This window comes from Protopterus annectens, chromosome 7.part0, assembly GCF_019279795.1.
Source record: "Protopterus annectens isolate FY-2018-M chromosome 7.part0, PAN1.0, whole genome shotgun sequence".
In the NCBI taxonomy this organism is placed as follows: domain Eukaryota; kingdom Metazoa; phylum Chordata; order Ceratodontiformes; family Protopteridae; genus Protopterus; species Protopterus annectens.
This window is the reverse complement of record NC_056739.1, coordinates 1,691,527,305-1,691,546,432: the sequence shown is the minus strand read 5'-3', so window position 1 is coordinate 1,691,546,432 and position 19,128 is coordinate 1,691,527,305. Positions and strand designations below refer to the sequence as shown.

Here is a 19,128-nt window from a genome sequence, read left to right as displayed (position 1 = left end):
CTTCTGATTCTGTACTCCGTATTGTCTAGTCTTACATCCACTAGTAAATAAACCAACAGGTGGGGAAGCAGTAGAACAACAACAAGGAAAAAACAACCACTTCCAAAGCCAATAACTAGTCCCCAAAGCTCTCGATAACCACACTGAGGTGTATAATTATAAACTCCACATAGGGCAGTCTTCAAAAACACACTTTAATGTAAAAATCCACACTTCATCATAACAAATCTAAGTAAATTAACATCCCTTTTATACATTTAATTAATTAGTTGGTTAACCAATTAAAAAATTAAAAAAACATTTAAACAACAGTAAAAAATGTGTATAGTAAACAGTTGATTGTAAAACCACTAACCAAATTATATATACGTTCAAAAGGAAACCCCTATAAAATATGTAAATATATAAATATGTAAAAATGTTATAAGTTTAGATTAAATGTTCAAATAAATCGTATTTTATTAGCTCTATACCTGAGCTCAGGTTTTATACTAATGACGTCATTTATGCCTGGAATTTACTAGCATTGACCTTGAGTTGCCATCTGGTTTCTGCCCTTAGCAACTTATTGGTCCAATCCCCCCCTCTGAAATCTTTGTTCACTATTTCTAAAATACCAAATTTAAAGTTATGGTTGGGATTACTCCTAATATATTTGTATAAAGCATTTTTTTCATCCATTTTTGAGATACTATAACAGTGTTCGTAAATTCTACGATTCAACCTCCTTTCTGTTTTTCCAATGTAAAAATATTGGCAGACCATACAAAGGGCTAGGTAAACAATACCTGTTGTAGTACAAGAACCCGAAACCAAGGCTACCTCAATTCCAAAGGGACGTAACTTCACCGTAGGGATCTCCAAAATGTATTTACAATGTTCACAAGCCCCAGACTTATGGGTACCCTCCTTTCTTTTTTCTTTGAAGGCCCATTTTCCAAAATGTTTTTCAAATTTTTATTAACTCTGTAAGTGAATAGGGGTTCTGTACCCAATACGGTCCAAACTTCCTTATTTCCTTTGAACATTACCCAATTTTTCTTAATGATCTTTTTTACTTCTTCTGAGGTTTCTCCATAAGTAAGGACCATGGCCTGGGTGAAATCTTTCACCTCATTGTGAGTTGTTGTTCTCTCCCTCTCACTCGTCTAGGCTTACATCCAATAGTTCTGTGTTAGCTTTTACATTGGCAAGTTGATGCTTTACATCTGAAATATCTCCTTGGAGTACAGGTATGCCATCTACATGATTTGTTAATAGTTTACAGAGTACTCTTTTTCCAGATGCTCTAGCACTTCAAGTTAGACATTCATTTTTGTATTAGTTTCTCTGTAGTAGATAATAAGGTACTTGTTTAACCTGATCGTCTGCATATTCATTGCCTTTAGTCTACATTGCAAGAGAGGGCATTGCATCTACAGTTTTTTCCAAAGATTTCATGTCTTGCTGAATATGAAGCACAAGTTTTTTGTTTTATATTTTGGCGTCTAAAAATGTCTATTTCTTCCATTATAATTAAAGGAACATTGGTAGTTTTGGTAGCTTTGGTTGTTTGTTTTAGCAGCCTTTGTTTTTGTGCGTTTTGTTATGCAGATCCACAGTCTTGCTGCTGCTATTTTTGTCATTCAGCTGCTTACATAGTTCATAGAGTTTGAATGGGGAATCATAACGGGATGGTATGCCATCTTATATCAACATGTGATCTATTGATTTGCATTTGTGGGAGGTGTTTGTCATCCAAGCACAGGAGCTTGCAATATCAGATGAATAAATCCCTTCAGTTACTGCAGAGGTTCTTCTTTGTAATCAGCTGTTATGATTTCATGTCTTATTTACAGCATTTATGAGGAAAATAAGTATGACTGCGGTGGTGGTGCTGTGGTAGCGTTGTCGCCTCACAGTTAGACGTTGCCCATTCGATTCTCAGAGCGTCTTCTGTGTGGCGACATGCGTGAAAGGGCGTTCCTTCGTTGAAGGTTGTGGTTAGGCCTGGCAAGCCAGCACGTAAAACTCTACTGCCAATCATTAGCGGACCGGAGTTCCGCTGTGGCGACCCCTAACTGGGAAAAGCCGAAAGACACAAACATGAGGAAAATAAGTATAAAAGTTAAAGTGGAAGAATCAGAAACATGAGTTACCTGGGTAACTGAGAAAGCGAGATATTAAGTACAAGAGTCTGTTATCTTTGCAAGGGGCAGACCATTGAAGATGTGTTATGCACTTTGCCTTTAGTTTGCATGGAGGGGAAATTTTGCAGTAGGACAGCAAAAGGATATTTACTGGAAAACTGCTACGTTATTACTTGCTGTGTTATGTCTTGTGGGAGAAGACAGAGAAAAGGAGTGTCTTTAATTTGATAGTACATCCCGTAGCCTGTGACAGATGTCTGTTCGGCAGGAAGTTGGGAGTGGAGTCCATTAATAGTATCTACAGGAATAATTATAATTTGTAGGTAAATATGTCAGGGTGAATGCCGGCTTGCTAAAGGTGACTCTGAAAGAGCATAAAAAACAGGCAAAAGGAGGGCAAGTGTCTCTCACGAAATTGCTGGACTTGATCTTTGCATATTTCCCCTTGGTAAATTTCTGTTCCCAGCACCATAACTTCGTCTCTGAGTAATATCTACTATGGAAAAAATAGCCTGTGCTCAGATTAACTGAACGTTACAAAGTAGATGCCCCTAAACCTAAATGTTTATAGTATTTACAACATGAGTTTGTAGAACTGTTTCTTTAGATGCACACTTTAAGTACAGTCTGAAGTATACCAGTTTGTTGCTCTGTTAATATTCCTGCAATTAATTATTACCCTGGAGATGCTAGAGCCTTGCTGTTTAAAGAAACATGTTATGAATTAATCCAGATCTTAAGGGTTCGTGACTGAAACACAGACACTGACCATGTTTGAGAGCACCTGAAAGCTATATAAGTGAGCCTTCCAGGTTCAGGGCATTTTTAATATGTTACTGTCATTTAATTTTGCCACAGGTTGTGACACTGAGAGAGGAAGAAAAGAAATTGCAGTTGGCCTGTACAGAGTTGGAGATGTATGTGGAGGAGCAGAGACGGCTTGTGTACTGGCTTGAGGCAGCATTGGAACGTCAACGACTGGAGACTGATCGACAGCTAACCATGCAACAGAAAGAGTATGAAAGGAACATGCAACTTCTGCTTCGGCAATGTCAAGGTATTTCTCAAAGTACAACAGGCACTATAGCAGGAGATGGCATATAGAAGTATGTATGTTTTGTTGGTGTATAGAGACAGAGTGTGTGTGTGTTTGAGACACACACACACATATATATATATATATATATATCGACATACAAACATCTTTTATACATGTATGTAATGTATGTACACATGTGCATATAAGGAATTATTGAAAGTTATTGAGTATGTGTTTTGTTGATGTACCAGTTATCAAAAAGTACTTATTACAGACTGCCTTCATCGAAATGTGTATCATCTCAAAATAGTTTATATCACAGTTATACTTTTGTCTTGGGGGCAGACTCCAGCCACCACCCTTTTAACTTAATGTACTTAACTCCACAATCACAGTACTGTGATAATAAACAGAAAGCCTAAGTACAGTCAGTAACTGATGGCATACTATAACAGAATGCACCAGTAGTAAATAAAACTCACCATTTTATTTTTTAAGCTATGAACTTGATACTCGTACAGCAGTGATGGTGTTTAATCATTGCTGGTGCCCCAACACCAACAGCAATACAGTGCCCATTTGTTCACTAACATTCACAGCTCCTTAAAATCCAAGATTGAGTCCTGGTATAACAAGGTTGCCAGGTTCACTACCAGTGAAACTTAACTCCTCCCATCACTTCATCTCCCTATGCAAACTAAAATGGCTCTAACTTCCCCATCACCTAACCTGCTTGCAGTTAACCATAGCTCACAATATCATTACCAAACCTTCCAGTTGCCCATCCCTCACCTCCCTGTTTACTCTCCATAAGCCCTCCTGACAACTCATATCTGAAAAATCAACTCCTCCTAAAAGTGCAAATACCCAATCTAGCAGTTGGTCAATCTCTCTACTCATGTACCGTTGCTAAAACTTGGAATTACCTACCTACTCTATCAGAACTATTTCCAATCACATATCCGTCAAAATGTCTCTAAAAACAGCATCTCTTACCCCTATGGCAATGTACACGTGGCTACAACTACAGAGCATCTTCCCCCACCTGATCTCACTAACTTTTTCTCCCCTCTGCTCAACAGTTATGCAACTGTCTCTTCTGTCTTCACTCTACAGTATCCAAAGCAGATGATATATTGTACTTTGTATATTTTGTATATAATGTATATTGCCTTTGTTATTCTAGATAGAAATTTATGATAAGATTGCATGTCTGTTTTTTTAAGTTGTTATTTCTCTATGTATGTGGAAAATGTGATTGTATTTAAATTTCTTTTGTATGTGGAGCTTTTCTCCCCAGGCCTCCACTGAAAATGGGCATTTTTTTTCTTAGTGGGCCCTCCTGGTAAACAAATGTAAATAAATAAATAAATAATTAATAAAAATAAATCAGGTAAGATCCCTAGGCATAAGTGCCTCTTTGGAGACCCATGAATTTGGTCAGAGTCGCACAATGGGTAAATGGCGATTGAAGACGTCAACCCAGAACTTCAGGTGAAGCTCACTAGCAACTTACGATGTTAATGGTCTGTACTAAACTGATGGATATTTCTCTTAATCACTTTATTCACATAATACATGTCAATACAGATATCAGTCGTGTTCTGCTTCACAACAGTATTCACATACTCTTTATCCCCTGACTGCTCTTTACAGACACCTAAGTTTTACATTCACTTTAATTCCTGCTCGTTTCTACTGTTATGAGCCACTGGTACCTTCCTTAAAGTATGAATTACTGTCATAGCATCTGGAATTAGGGTATAAATTGCACCTGGCAAACTGTAGCAAAATCAGCATTGTAATGTAATGCATTTTTGCTATGACTATGTACAGTATTCAAGGTAGCTGTGGGATTGTTGCTGTAAACATTTCTCTGTAGTTATGCATCATAAATATAGAGGATTATGACTTGGTCACCATTCATAGCCTGCTATTATGTATTTGAGACATGGATGTCAAGAAATTAATCTCGAGAGCCACTCTTGAGGTGAATCTTGGCATCCATGTCGAGAACACAGAATATAGGGTTATGACTGGCAACATAATCTTAATTCTTTATAGTGCATGAAGCTTTATCTGCTCCATGTACTACTAGTTAAAGGGGGGGGGGGAATCGCCAAGTGTCTTTCCGGCTTTCAGAGCCGTAAAACACTTGGCAAGCACTGACAGGTAGTGTAATGTAGTCCATTACATTTGCACTTACCTCCATATCCCTCAACTGCCTAGATGTTTGCAGGACATCCAGATTATTGCTTCATATTTTTGTTCTTTCCCTCATAAAATGTGCTTTTCAGAAAAACTACTGAAGCTTGAAGTCACTAAATAATGACATACATTTGAGTTTCAGCATTCGTATTGTTGAGATTATATAGATGAACACACATCCTGTTATTCTAGCAACTCTCTTTCTCTCCCCCTTTTTTTTTTAACAGGAAGTTAGGAGCATGTTGAGGCTATTAACAGCAGGCAGAAATAAATGTTTTGTTCTGCCGCTGTCATTTGCCAGTTAATACAGGCAGATTTTATTGTCCAGTGTGGGACCATACCTTAACAATTTTCGCAGGGGGTGATTAACATTTTGTAAGGTCTGGTCACATTCTGGTACTTATTAATTCTAAGCTTCTCTTGCTGCACTGTTTCTGTAGTCTGTGCCTTTACAGCATGAGCTCTTTACATTTTGTTCATGCCTGCAAATTTATCATTTTCCTGCTTTGACTCCATGAAATATAGATGGTAGTTGTGCAGAAGAATCAAAGGGGGCCATAGGCTTAATTGCTGATCAGAGTGGAGACAGCTGTTTGACAGATGAGAAAGAGAGATAAACCCTTGACTAGCCCAGATAACCCATGTTCATTTAGTGGCTTGTGTGCTTGAATGAACTGCCAGGAGAGGATGAGTATATGTTCACCCTGCCAAGAAGAAAGTTGTGGTAGAGCTGCCTGTGCACTACTACTATTCCTTAGCGGAAGGTCAGAGATAAAAATGCATAGACTATGGGTGAGCCTTAGTCTCATCCAGCCACTGCTTGCTGGTAGCCTTCAATGTTGGTGTGTAGAAGTGTGCATTTGCATGGTGAAGGTATTCTAGACCATTTCATATTTTTGTATGGAAAAGATCATATTGGAATGGACTGAGATGTGTTTTGACATCCATGTATGGAAATTAAATGAGTGTTTTTTTCTTAGCCTTTAGTAGTCTTTATACCAGCAAATGTTGTTGAGTGTGCTCTTTTTTCTTCCACATTTGTTTTGGAAGTCGCATAAGTTATTCCTGTGGAACTGTAAATCATGAAGATAATCACATGCACACTTTTTGTGGTAGTCTTTCTTATTCTCAAGTGTCAGTCTCCAAAACCTTTCAGGTACACCACTGGGAAGTTCCTGTGATGTAGTCCACACCATACAATGTGCAACTTCTGTGGTGTAGCTTGTATAAAATTAAAAAAAATGATTATACATTTCACCATTGTTTATTGCTTCCTGAAGATCTGTCTGAAAGTATAAGCTGTGCTTCCATATAATTTTGTTTAAAAAAAAATGCCAAAGTGCATGATCTTGTACAGTGAAGCAGCAGCTGTGGTTTCTTTTTCATGGCTGTTATTTTTCAAATGTGATGAGTTGTTAGCAGTTCTGCATTTTTTTCCCCAGAACATGTTGGAATCGGATTTGCTGGAAGTCAGCGCCAGTATGAAGAGAGGATTCGTCTGCTGGAGTTGGAGTTGAACCACTGCTGGAGAGCCAACCAGGAGCTGAACCAAAAGCTAAGAGAACTAGCAGGGTACACTGTGCATCCTCTTCGTGATCACACTAAAGGTATGCATTGGTTCATATCAGTCATTGAAACAGAAAAGGGAAATTATTTGTTATCTAATATTAACTTGATAAAAGTGAAAGCATCCGGATCAGAATAATGTAGTTATTCATTTCTTTTTACATTTTTCCCCAAACCAGGTTATCAGGGGAGACCCAAGGTATAGTAATCATTCTATTAATAATTTGGCCAGGGTACCAGGAAAATTCACATTCTCATTGGAGAAGGGCAGTAGGGAGGGGAATGTCTCTTAGCAGCTGTGTGAAGGTGGAGTTGGGAGAGTCAGATGCCTCTGAATTGCAGCAAGCAGTAAAAATTACTATTTTTTGAAAGAAAACTGTCAATCTGATTCTTTGTTGTTTAGGGTACTAGAGGAAGCTGAGTCTTCTGTTTTTTCATTGGAGATATTATGGAGCAAAACAGCGAATGACTTGGATGTTAAAAGGAGGAATGACTGTGCCGATGGTTGCTGAGACGTGGACTAAGGATTCTTATGAGATTTCCAAAGTTCTGGTAGCATTGATTTCTCAGAAGTGTGAGAATCTTCACATTAATAAACAGGGGAGATGTATCAGATTGAAATAATTTCTGCAGATCATAGCAGCAAAAAATATACCTGCAGACTTTGAGAGAACAGCAACAGGTTTAAAGCAGAATGTGCTTTTGTTGCACTTCGATATACAGACAAGTGTAAAGTAATTAATAAGATTGGCTTTTGAAAACTAACAAAACCATTACAGATAGCATAAAAGATGTGCTTGGTCTGTATCATTAGCTACAGTCTACCATTTTTTTAATAATTTCGCAATACATATTAACACCTCGCTTATGTCATAGGTAGTCTCAGCGGCAGTTAATAACTACGATGCCTCCGTTTTCTGCACAGCCCATTTTCACTTCCTACATTTGCTGCAAAAATGGTCTAGTTCTTTTAGGACTTTTGTTCAGAACTTTGTTCACCTCATACCACATTTTACGTTTAAGAACAAAAGAAACTTGAAGAGACAATTATAAGAGTCATAATAGAATAGAGAACTTGCAAATCTTGTAATTGCTATGATATATTGACAATATTGATTTTGTTTTGTACATCCCATGACTCAGACAAAATACTGTTTTGCCATTTTGCAAATTGCAATAGCAAGCGCACAGTCTAAGTTGCATCATGTTGCACATGTAAGAATTTCTATATAGGCAAAACAAATAGATGCCTTAAAGATAGGATTCATCAGCATATTCATGATGTCAAGGAAGAAAATTTGTATAATGCACTGGCGGAAACATGTTACCACAGAACGTTTGCAACATAATATTAGTTTCATGGTTTTACACTGTTTACATGCTGATGATGTTAGTGGAGATGATTTTTAGGAATTATACTGAAAAAGAGTATAAACAGATTACTAATATGAATATGACAATGCTGTCAGGTTTAAATGAATGTTATAGCCTCAAACCTGTTTTAAGTTAAATTAAATTGAAGCATTAACCTGAGTGGGTACATCATTTAAGTTTATTTTATGTAGTCACTTCTCATTGGTTTATCAATGTGGTGGTGCTGTGATGCTTTAGTGTATATTAAACAGATGCAAAGTGGATTGTTTATAAGATTTGAAAATGCACTTGTCATTGGTGAAAAAGCAGTGCCCATTTTAAGTAAAAGTTCATGGTTCCCAATCAAGTAGTAGAAAGAAAAAAATCTGAAGCAAGGCAGATTGGAAAACTTGTTCTGTTTTGCCCCCCCCCCCCCCAAGACATTGCCCTGTGGCACTTGCACAGTCTCCTAGTTGGCCTATTCATTCCTTTATAACAAGAAATAGGTATTTCCAGTGTGGGTGTGAACCTTACGGTCCATTTGGTCCTGACTGGGACCCCCTCCCATTATCCCTGTCTTCCCCTGTGAGAGTTGAGCAAGTGGTGAATGGTGGGCTGACTTGCTGATACTGGGGGACATGCTATCCTCTCTTCATGAGATCAGCCCCCTTCCTCTTATAGCATTTGCTGCAAATCCACAGTTGCTGCCTGCTGAGGGGAAGCTTGCTTCAGCATGCTAGTTTCCTCTCAGCTGTTTAGTACAAATGCATTATGTTAGCACAAGCTCAGACATCTTAGAACTCCATTCACCAAGCACCTACTGCTCCTGCTAGATATCACACATGACAAAGCCAAAGCTTCCTCCTTTCCCCCAGGATGTGCAAGTTGGCATTTTCTACTCACTCCCATTATTGCCAACCAAGCTCCTACAGCCACCCAAGCTGCCAGTCAAACTGTGGTCACTTGCAGAGTAGACAGGGTTTTATCTGTCTGCTCCGTGGAGCGTGGCTGTGTTGGAGAAGTGTTTTTACTCTTGATTATGATAAATATTCAGATTTTGTGATTTTTCAGAAAAAGAAATGCTGACATACATATTTTAAATTTTATTGTAATTAGATCCAGGAAGGACAGACAGTTTGTTGTGATATAATTATGCAAGGAAAGTATATTGAGTATATTTTATATGCATATACTTGTGAAGAAACACTGCCATTCTTATTTTTTAAATTTATATAACTACCCTTGGCAAATTCCATATATCTCATTATATAACATGCATGCCCCTTTACCTCCAAACATTTGCTTTCATCAACTAACATCAACCTCAACAAAACACCACAAAAGGGTCATTTAGACATGAGCCTTTTAATTATGCCTTAGAAGTTCAAAAGCAGGGACAGAAAGGTAATATCTTAACAGAAAATAGTATGACAAGTGCAGGAGTGTGTTGTACACTTATACAATAGGAACATGCTGTAATTGATTACATCTCATGAAAGAGACTGTTTTAGTATAATTGGTGTGAGCAAGATTTTTTTTTTTTGGATTAAGAAATAAAACTAGGATAAATAGTATGTGTTGAAGCCTAGCAAATATGTAATAACTGGAGCTAGAATGTATGCAAAATGAGAAAAATAAACAGTATATTGAATTTTATTTATTATTTATTTGCAGTTTGTTTGCCAGGATAGTCCATTGAGCCACAAGGAGCCAGTTTTCAATGGAGTCCTGGGAAGAAAAGCTCCAGAAAAATACAAATACATGGTACACATTGCACATATACATTACAGATTATCTCATAGGAATACAACATAAATATGATAAGAAAAGGTTAACAATGATAGAATACATCAGTATAGTTCATTAAACAGCAATAAAAAACTTTTTTTTTTTTTTTTTTTTTTTTTTTTACAAAAGTAGCAATATAGGGTATCTGTTTAGTAGTTGGTCAAATAGTTCAATAGAGCTGTGGAACTATAGGAGGCAGTGATGGCAGTTCTAGGAGAGTAGGAAGTGGTATTAGAAGGATTAGGTAGGATGGGAAAGTGGTATTAGGATTAGGTAGGATAGGAAGTGTTATTAGAAGGTTTAGGTAGGATGAGAACAGGAGCACTTCCATTGTGAAGTTAGGTGTGAGTGTAGTAAAGGTTTTAAATGAGGAGAGACCGCTGGTGATGCGGATAGAAGATGGTAGAGAATTCCAGAGGCGTACAAGAGAGAAGGACATTAGGTGATTCCCAGCTGGACATGTGAGTTTGTGCAATTTCATTCGTTTTTGGGAATTAGATCTTAGAAGTTGTTCTGGTTCATGCATTTCAAAGGTAGTGGCTAGGCAGGGACAAAGAGAGGGGTTGTAAATGTGTTTATGTGCTTGGATGAGTTCGATATAAATGAGGAGGTTAGGTAGCTCAAGCCAGTTTAGTTGTTGAAGAGAATTACAATGGTGATAAATGACTCTGTGACCTGCCGCAAATTTTGATATCTTGTTATACCAAGAGGAGAGTTTTGTTTTGAAGGAAGATTGCAGGTTGGTGAGGCTAGATGCACCATATAGGAGGAATGGGATGAGGTAAGTATTGGCTAGTATGAGCCTAGTGGAAGGAGAGATATAACGATTATGGTGTTATAGCATACCAAGTCTTTTGTGTTTTTTTTTTATATATTTACTTGTAAATGTTTGTCAAATTTTAGATGATCATCTATGAGTACTCCTAGTAATTTAGTGTAAGAGACTATTTCTCGGTGAGTATTGTTTTTGCTGGTGATTATGAATGAGTGTTTATCTAGGGAGGAGGTTTTGGAGGCGGTGAATAACATAAGTTTAGTTTTGGTTGCATTAAGAGCCAGATGGTTGTCTAGCATCCACTGCTCAGTAGAGGAGAAGGCACTTTGGGTAAGCTTATTTAGAGTGGAGATAGAAGGGGAGGAGCAGATAATGGTAGAATCGTCAGCATATTGGATGAGGCTGGAGTTTGGAATGGCTTGGTAGAAGTTGTTAATGAGTATATTGAATAGTAGGGGGCCCAAAATGGAACCTTGGGGGACACCTATGGGGAGTATTAAGGAAGGGTGAAGTGGCTTTATTCCATTTGACTGCTTGTTGTCTGGTTGTGAAGTAGCTGGAGAACCACTTGGTACAGGAAGGAGATGGGTTTAGTTTGGATAGTTCATTAAGAAGCAGGTTGTGGGAAATAGTGTCAAGCTCCTTGGAGAGGTCGAGGAGAAGGGTGGACATGAAATGGCCAGAATTGCAAGCTTTAATTGTTTCAAGAAAGGAGAGGAGGGCAGTGGAGGTGCTATGACAGGGTCTGAATCCATGCTGTATGGGGGTAAGAAGCTGGCTGTTGATGAGATAGGGTAAGAGTTGTTGGTGGATACATTTTTCAAGAAGCTTAGAAACAGGAAGTAAGATAGCAATAGGGCAGAAGTTTGTAATGTCATTATTATTGCTTCCTTTATGTAGAGGAATAATAAAGGCTTTCTTCCATAGCTGGGGGACTTGGCTTTCTGAGATAGACTGATTAATTAGTATACTGATAGGGAGAGCAATGGCTTCTGCGGCTACTTTTAGTAACTAGGAGGGAATTTCATCAGGGATATTGGAACCAGGTTTTAATTTTAGGATAAGCTTTTTTATGGTGGATATAAAGATGGAATTGGTAGAGAAGGTTGGAGGTTGGGGGGATGGGTGCAGGCTGAGAAGGGGTCGTAGAGGTATTGGTGAAGGATGATGTTAGCTTGCTTATGGACTCTATGAAAAAAGAGTTAAATTGGGTGGCTAAGTCAATGTCAGAGGCATCTGGTTTAGGGCAACATTTTTTTTTTCCTGGGTTGAGGAGAGATGAGATTCCTTTCCAGAATAGTTTGGGATTGGTGTTGTGGTTGGTTTGGAGAGTGGAGAAATAGGCTTTGCAGTCTGAGGTAATAAGTTTTTTTTACTTTATTTCATAGTGTTTTATATTTGTTAAGGGTGATAGTGGTTTTATTTTTATGATAACGTGTCCAGGCTTTGTCACGGAGTTGCATAGTAGCCAAGGTGTTTTTGGTTAATCAGGGTACAGGGTTACTTTTTGTACATTTTGTTTTTAGAGGGGTAAAGGAGTTGAGCAAGGTTTGTAAAAGTAGAGTTCAAGTAGGAGAGAGCATTATCTAGGGGAAGAGTCTTTAATGGGTTCCAGTTTGTGCTTTTTAGTGCATTTGAGACGGTTTCAGACTTGAAGTTCTTTAGGCAGTGAGTGGGAAATATAGGTGTGAGTTAGTTATATGGAAGAGGGGAGATGGTGGGGAAGTGGTCAGCTAGTGGGTCTGGGAGAATACCACTATCAGAGATATAGTGAGGATGGGTTACTAGAATCCAGTCTATTGTACTTCCAGTAATGGAGTTCTTGGAAGGCCTGGTAGTAGAATTGATTAGTTGTGTAAAGTTATGTAAGTTAATATTGAGTGCGTTAGTCGGAGGTTGGATTGTGGCCCAGTTTATGTTTACATCCCCCAGCAATATGGTTTCGCGAGTAATGTTGGTGGAGACCCAGAAGAGATTATCTTCAAGGGGTGAGATATTGTCTCCAGGGGGAATATAGCGGGAGAGAACAAATATGAGTTTGTGCTTGTTTAGGTGGAGTAGGGTTGGTATAATTTCTGCCTTGCCAGGTTTGGGAAAAGGTTTGGTATATGGGGTGACTAAGAGGGATGCCGACTAAAGGAGTGCTACACCCCGCCCTTTTTTGTGTTCGGTCAATCCTTAACATGTGGTAGTTGGGAGGAGTTATTTCAGAATCTTTTATGTGGGGCTTGAGCCAGGTTTCTGAGTTGGAGAGAATATCGGACTGGTTATGTAGAGGCCAGGCATGAAAGTTTGGAATTTTGTTACATAGGCTCTGAGCATTTAGAGCTGCGAAGTGGAGGGGTTTGCCTGTTGCTTGGGTGGGGTGGGGTTGGGGGATGGATTCAGTATGGTAGAGGGCCCTGGGTTTGGGTGGCTGTCCCCAGAGAGAAGGAGAGAGAGATAAGATGGTGGATGAGATATTTGGTTTGTTTGGGGTGTAGTATACATGTTGAGAGTTTTGTGGACATTAGACTAGTGTAGTTGGGAACAGTGTTTTTCGAGTTAGGTAGGAGTCTATAGGGGAAGGGCATGCTAGTGTTGAGGGAATAGAGACTGGGAGATATAAGGGTAACAGTAAATGTATACTTTGTAGAGGATGAGGTAGTGGTGTGAAATGGGGGGGGGGGGTGATTTGCATTAGTAGGTTGGGTGCATACCTCTCAACCTGGAAACATCAAAAATCTGGACAAGGCCCATGAAAAATAGGTACAAATCTGTACACTGATTAACATCTAATTTGCATACATAATTATGTAACCCCATCCACTCCAATGGAATTATGGGATACCAACTTTCGAACCCAAATTGAAGAACAGGCAACCAAAACATGGCACCAGACCAGAGTCCCCCTGCAGCCATTCCAGTGTCCTGTTACCTGGCTATTTTGCCCCATTTACCATAAACACTAATGTATGCATACTGCTTTACTTCTACAATGATTTGAATTTTATTTTTACATTTTACAGCACAACAATGCAGAAACACTAAAATACATCATCTGGTAAACAAAACAATACTATCTCACAATGAAAATAGGCTTGACATTAAACTTTGCCCTTGAAACTCACATTCACTGAAACAGCATTGAAATCCACACCACATCCAAAGAAAATGCATCTGGCCAGTGGTGGATAAAGATTACCTTTGGGCTGTTTTCAAATCATTGGCCCCTTGCACACAAAAAAAGATAACATGATACATGTGTTCTTTTCTTTATACACCTTCCTGACTTTATTAAATTATATTCTTTGTATAATACAACACACATGTTAGAGCGCATTTTAAATTTATTGTTTGAACATTTTACCAGTAATCAGTACTGTAGGCAATGAAACAAAACACATGAACCAGTAATGATAAAACTGCCCAATTCAGAACTTTTCCATCATAAAAGTCTGCTTCCACACCCACACTATAAATTGAATGACAGTAGTGTAAGCCATAGGCATCTTGCACAGCGTTTCGCACTTATTTTCAATTTCATTTTTTTGGGGGGGGAGGGGGACAAAAGGTCAAAAACCAGGGACACATTGTAAACATTGCTTGTATAATTTTGTAAAGTTGCTAGAATAAAATGTGCTACCATCATGCATTTCACTGGCAGGTTTTGAACCCATGACTCTATGCGCTACATTCAGAACAATAGCCATCATTTAGTGAATTCATTTCTCACTTCTCAACATAGCTCTTAACCTCAACACAAAAAACATGGACAAACAAAGCCAATAATAGGGGAATACAAATTCAGTTCTCACTTCTCACTCACCATATCTCTGAACTGTTAGCACAAAAACAATAATAGGGGAATTCAAATTGTGTGTTCACTTTTTATCATAGCTCTAAACTTTTAGCACAAAGAAAAAAAGTGTTGTTCTCATCATAGCTCTCAAGTCTCAATTCAGTCAGAAATGGTGGTGGCTAGGGATAGTAGGCTCTTTTTACCCTGTACTAAAAGGTACAGGGTTTGAGCCTCAATACCTCTAGCCACCAAGTGCATTATATGGGGGCATTTGAACTGCAAGTATACAAGAAAGGAGTTTTAGGCTTGATTGAGTTAAGTATGTTTGAAATTTATTTTTCTTGTCATTGTTAGAACTACCTGCATGTCTTTATCCGATGTTGCTCTAGTTTCTTCTCACATATCCTACTGTTTTATGACTTTGTCTCTCTCTGTATGCAGGACATTGCAAATGCAAGGTGTAGCTGTCTCAATGGTTAACGTTTGTCAATTTTTCTTTGACTTCTATATATGGTTTTCTTGCTTCTACTTCACTTTTTGGTATTGGATGATTCCCTGTGATCAGAACAGTTTTGTTTTTAGTTTGTGTATAATTATATTGGATGGAGCTGGAGTGTCTGACATCTGAAAGCTATAGGAAACATTTTTTTCCAGTCTTGGAGAAAATATGTCGTGTGCAAGAGATTGGGTAATTCATGGAAGGTTGCAATGGGTGGAGGATGCAAGAAAAAAAAAAAGAGGAGGGTGAGAAAATTACAAGGAGGCTAGCTGCACTAGTGGACCTAGAATGACTTTATTTCTTATATGAGGAATATTTGTAGCTTCATACCACTTTTCGGGTTTGTTTCTGGGCATGTTGTAATGTTATACTTGCATCTGCTTTATACTGCTACAATTTTCAGAGTAATTTACAGCAGAATAGCTATTTGTAGTCACCTTTATTTGAATTTCTAGGAGGCAGTTTTATTTTGAAAGTTGAAGGAACCACAAATGTGATCCCAAGAACAGTGTGATGCATTGAATGAAAATATGAATTACTTATACTAAGTATGAGTCTGAGATTGCAGTACCTTAAAGTGTGTTCCCTTTACTCCTAGGGACAGTTATTTCATAGTATACCATCAAAACAATGGTAAGTAGATCTGCAAGAAGCAATGCCTTCTTGCAAATTTGCTTTAAAAGCACTAATGTATGTGTTTACTTTTGCCATTTTGCTTGTATATGTATTAGTTTCTCTTTATTTGTGCATTTTATCATTCATTTTATTTATTTTTGTAACAATGGGACTTGCAATGATAATAGGGAGCCTTAGCACACACCATGAAAGGGATAGTTGAGTAGGAAATTTCAGAGGCTTTCTTCTGTATACTTCTTTTTACCTCTGTGTGTTCATTAGTAGTTTGAGACCTATTTGTGTAGTTTTCAAAAATCACACTGCAGGCGAAGTCTCCAGTGTGACACTTTTCTGTTAGATAAAATAATATCACAAAGCCTGTGTAGCAGTTTTGCTGCCTTAGGAATTATAAAGACTCTTTTTCTCATTATTTATTATCATCAACTAAAACATATGTAAAAGAATCAACATTTGGTTGAACCAACTTTCCTTTGTATGCTAAGCCATTCTCTAGTTCAGATTTCATTCCATTCTAAACATATCTTGTGTTTCTCACTGCTCTTTATTTTTCTTCATTGAATGGAAAGGCTTTTTTCAGTGTGGAAGGGATATTTCAACTTGTTTTTAGAGTGGCATTATTTGCCAATTAAATTTCAACTGTGGGTACATATGGAATGAGAATGGAGCTTTCTTTGAGTTTGAGACTTCATGAAAAAGTCCCTTACCATAATTATGTGACTGGCAATTCACACACACACACACACACACACACACACACACACACACACACACACACACACACACACACACACACACACTCTCTCTCTCTTACCCTGAGTAGTGCTCGGCCTCTTCTGTTCCATCCTCATGTTGCTGCTGCTGCTGCCATTAATCCTGGGCCCGGCTCCGTTTCAGGGCTCGCTGTATCCCCCAGCCTGCTAATGCCATTAATCCCAGCTCTGTGAGCTCGCTATATCCCTGGCCCCTTTGCTGCTGCCATTAATCCGTTTCAGGGCTTGCTGAGTCAGCCTCTTCTGTTCCACATGTTGCATTCCCGCCGTTAACTTAACCGCCAGCCAGCCGGAAATGATGATGCGAGCTCCTTGAGCTCAATTCCGACTGGCTGGTAGCCTGACGGTGCTGACGTCAGCCCCGACAGCGCGAAAATTTTAAAAAAAGAAAAGAAAAATCGGAAATGAAGGGGTGCCAATCGGGAATCGTGGCACCCCTTCATTTGGACCCCAAAACTCAGTAAAAACCGAGTAATTCAGAACAGTTGGGAGGTCTGGTTGGGTGATATAGTTTAGGTAAGTTAAGGTAATTAGAAGTATCATTTGAGTAAGTAGGGATAGAGGCTTGAGGGTCATGATGTTGGATTTCGGATAGTAGTAAGGGGTGAGTTAAGTTGGGAAGTTAGTTTATTTAATTAAGAGATTATGGTTTAGGTTAATTGTTTGGTAGTTTATCATGATAAGTAGTGTTTGGTAGTAAACTCTAAAGGGTAGGCTTACTTTAATGGGTGAACTGTGAGAGGGATTTTGGGGGTATGATGGGTAGTTTGGATTGGATAGTGAAGTGGTGGGAGTGGCTAGCTAAGTATAAGTGTAGAGGTACTGGGGGTGGGTGGGATGCCAAGGGAAGGAAGAATCAAGGTCAAAGAACAAAAAAAAAAAAAAAACAATCAGTGGAGTGGAAGGTAAGTTCACAGGAAAGTATGCAGGGGGGTAAGGGATGTTCTAGCAGTGGTATAGGGAAAGGGTTAGACTGGTTCAGATAGGTAAAGATGGCACCACAGGAAAGAAGGGAAAGTTAGAGAGTCTGGGGAGAGGTTGGAAAGAAAAAAAAAGTGAAAGAAACTGGGGGGCGGGTTGGAGAGAGAGAGTGGAGATGGAAGTCACAGTGGCCTAGCTGGTTGGAACCAGTACTGACAGGGCCAAGTCAGCAGTGTGAAACAGGACTGAAAATAATAAGAAAGGAAGCAACTGTGAAAATCAGAGCTGAAGAGGTAAAAAGATAGCAAGCCAGAGATGGAAATGTTGCAGATATAAATTTAAAAACAGGAGACAAAGTGTACAGAAGACGTACTAGGGGTTAAATAGCACTCTAGAATGTGGCTGGCAACATTAAACCTACATATACTGGAACTATTGAGAGTTAAAATAACATTAAACTAAACGCCATTGGTACTATTGTTAGTTAAAACAGCAAGGAATATGGTAGACTGCTGGCATTGTGTTTCCTCCTGGTGTCCAAAGTAAGTTCCTACAGCCAGAAAAACTAACCTGCATGTATGCTCACCTGTCCTGTAGTAATACTTTAAATAATAAGGAGTAGTTCACTTTTTAAAAAGCAGTTAGTCTTAAAAACACATTCATAGTGTGGATAAATTACAGTAGAAAGGAGCACCTACAGTTGAGTAGAAAGCTGTGATTTTTAGTTTGTTTTTGGTGCTGCTTCAGGCCGGTAACTTAAGCAGATTTATAACTCTTTGACAAGGTATTTTGCTGAGAGAGTCTGTTGCAACCACAAACGACCAGCAAAATGCGATGGTAAACCCAGATAATGAAAAATCCTTTATTATCAAGACCACATATCTGAAAATATGTCATATTGTTTAACCAGACCGGTTTCGGCCTCACAGCCTTTTTCAATGGTAAACAAAAAAGTTAGAAAATGAACTGGTACTAGTTCCATTTATAGTCCTCCCTGCTATACATCAAAATATTGGTATGGCCCATCCCCCTAAAAACACCCAAACTCATCTCACTAATACCATTGTTAAACACAATAAAAATTAAAGAAGAAACTAAATACCTGGGAATCACCTTTTTCCAGAGTAACAAAGACTTCTACCAACACAATGTAAACCTTAAATGGCAAAATATAATGCAAGACTGCAAAAGATGGAACAACTTAAAACTACCATTCTTGGCCAAAGTATCAATAATCAAAATGAACATTTTACCTAGATTAATGTATATATTCATGACATCACAGACAACAATACATAATAAATTCTTCAAACAAATTCATACCTTCCTAGCAAAATTTATATGGGAACCCAAAAAAAACAGAATCTCCTATCCAAAATTAACACTTCCCAAAAGCAAAGGAGGACTAAATCTACCAGAGTTTAAAATGTACTACTCGATCATTAACACTATCAGAATATTGAGAATAGCTGAACATAACCATTCAATGGAAAATTGGTCTCCTCTCTCTGGGTGACAATATATTATAGATATATTAAAGCTCTAGGTTTCAATCCCAAAGCACTTCCATTCCTGAAGCAGAAAGAAATACAAACTTATAACATTATAGAGCCCTTAAAACATTCTATCAACCTAGCGCAAAAACTCTTTCAATTCTTGAACC

The 19,128-nt window shown here is 38.4% G+C and overlaps 1 protein-coding gene across 2 annotated transcripts in view; it reads left to right on the top strand.

Moving 5' to 3' along the window:
- KIF7 (kinesin family member 7) overlaps nucleotides 1–19,128 on the top strand; it is a 1,697,985-nt gene that overhangs the window by 1,610,615 nt on the left and 68,242 nt on the right. For both annotated transcript variants that reach the window (XM_044078207.1, XM_044078206.1), the window contains exons 17-18: nucleotides 2,988–3,186; nucleotides 6,819–6,983. In XM_044078207.1, coding sequence (XP_043934142.1) covers nucleotides 2,988–3,186; nucleotides 6,819–6,983 — 364 coding nt within the window. The remainder of the gene's footprint in view (nucleotides 1–2,987; nucleotides 3,187–6,818; nucleotides 6,984–19,128) is intronic.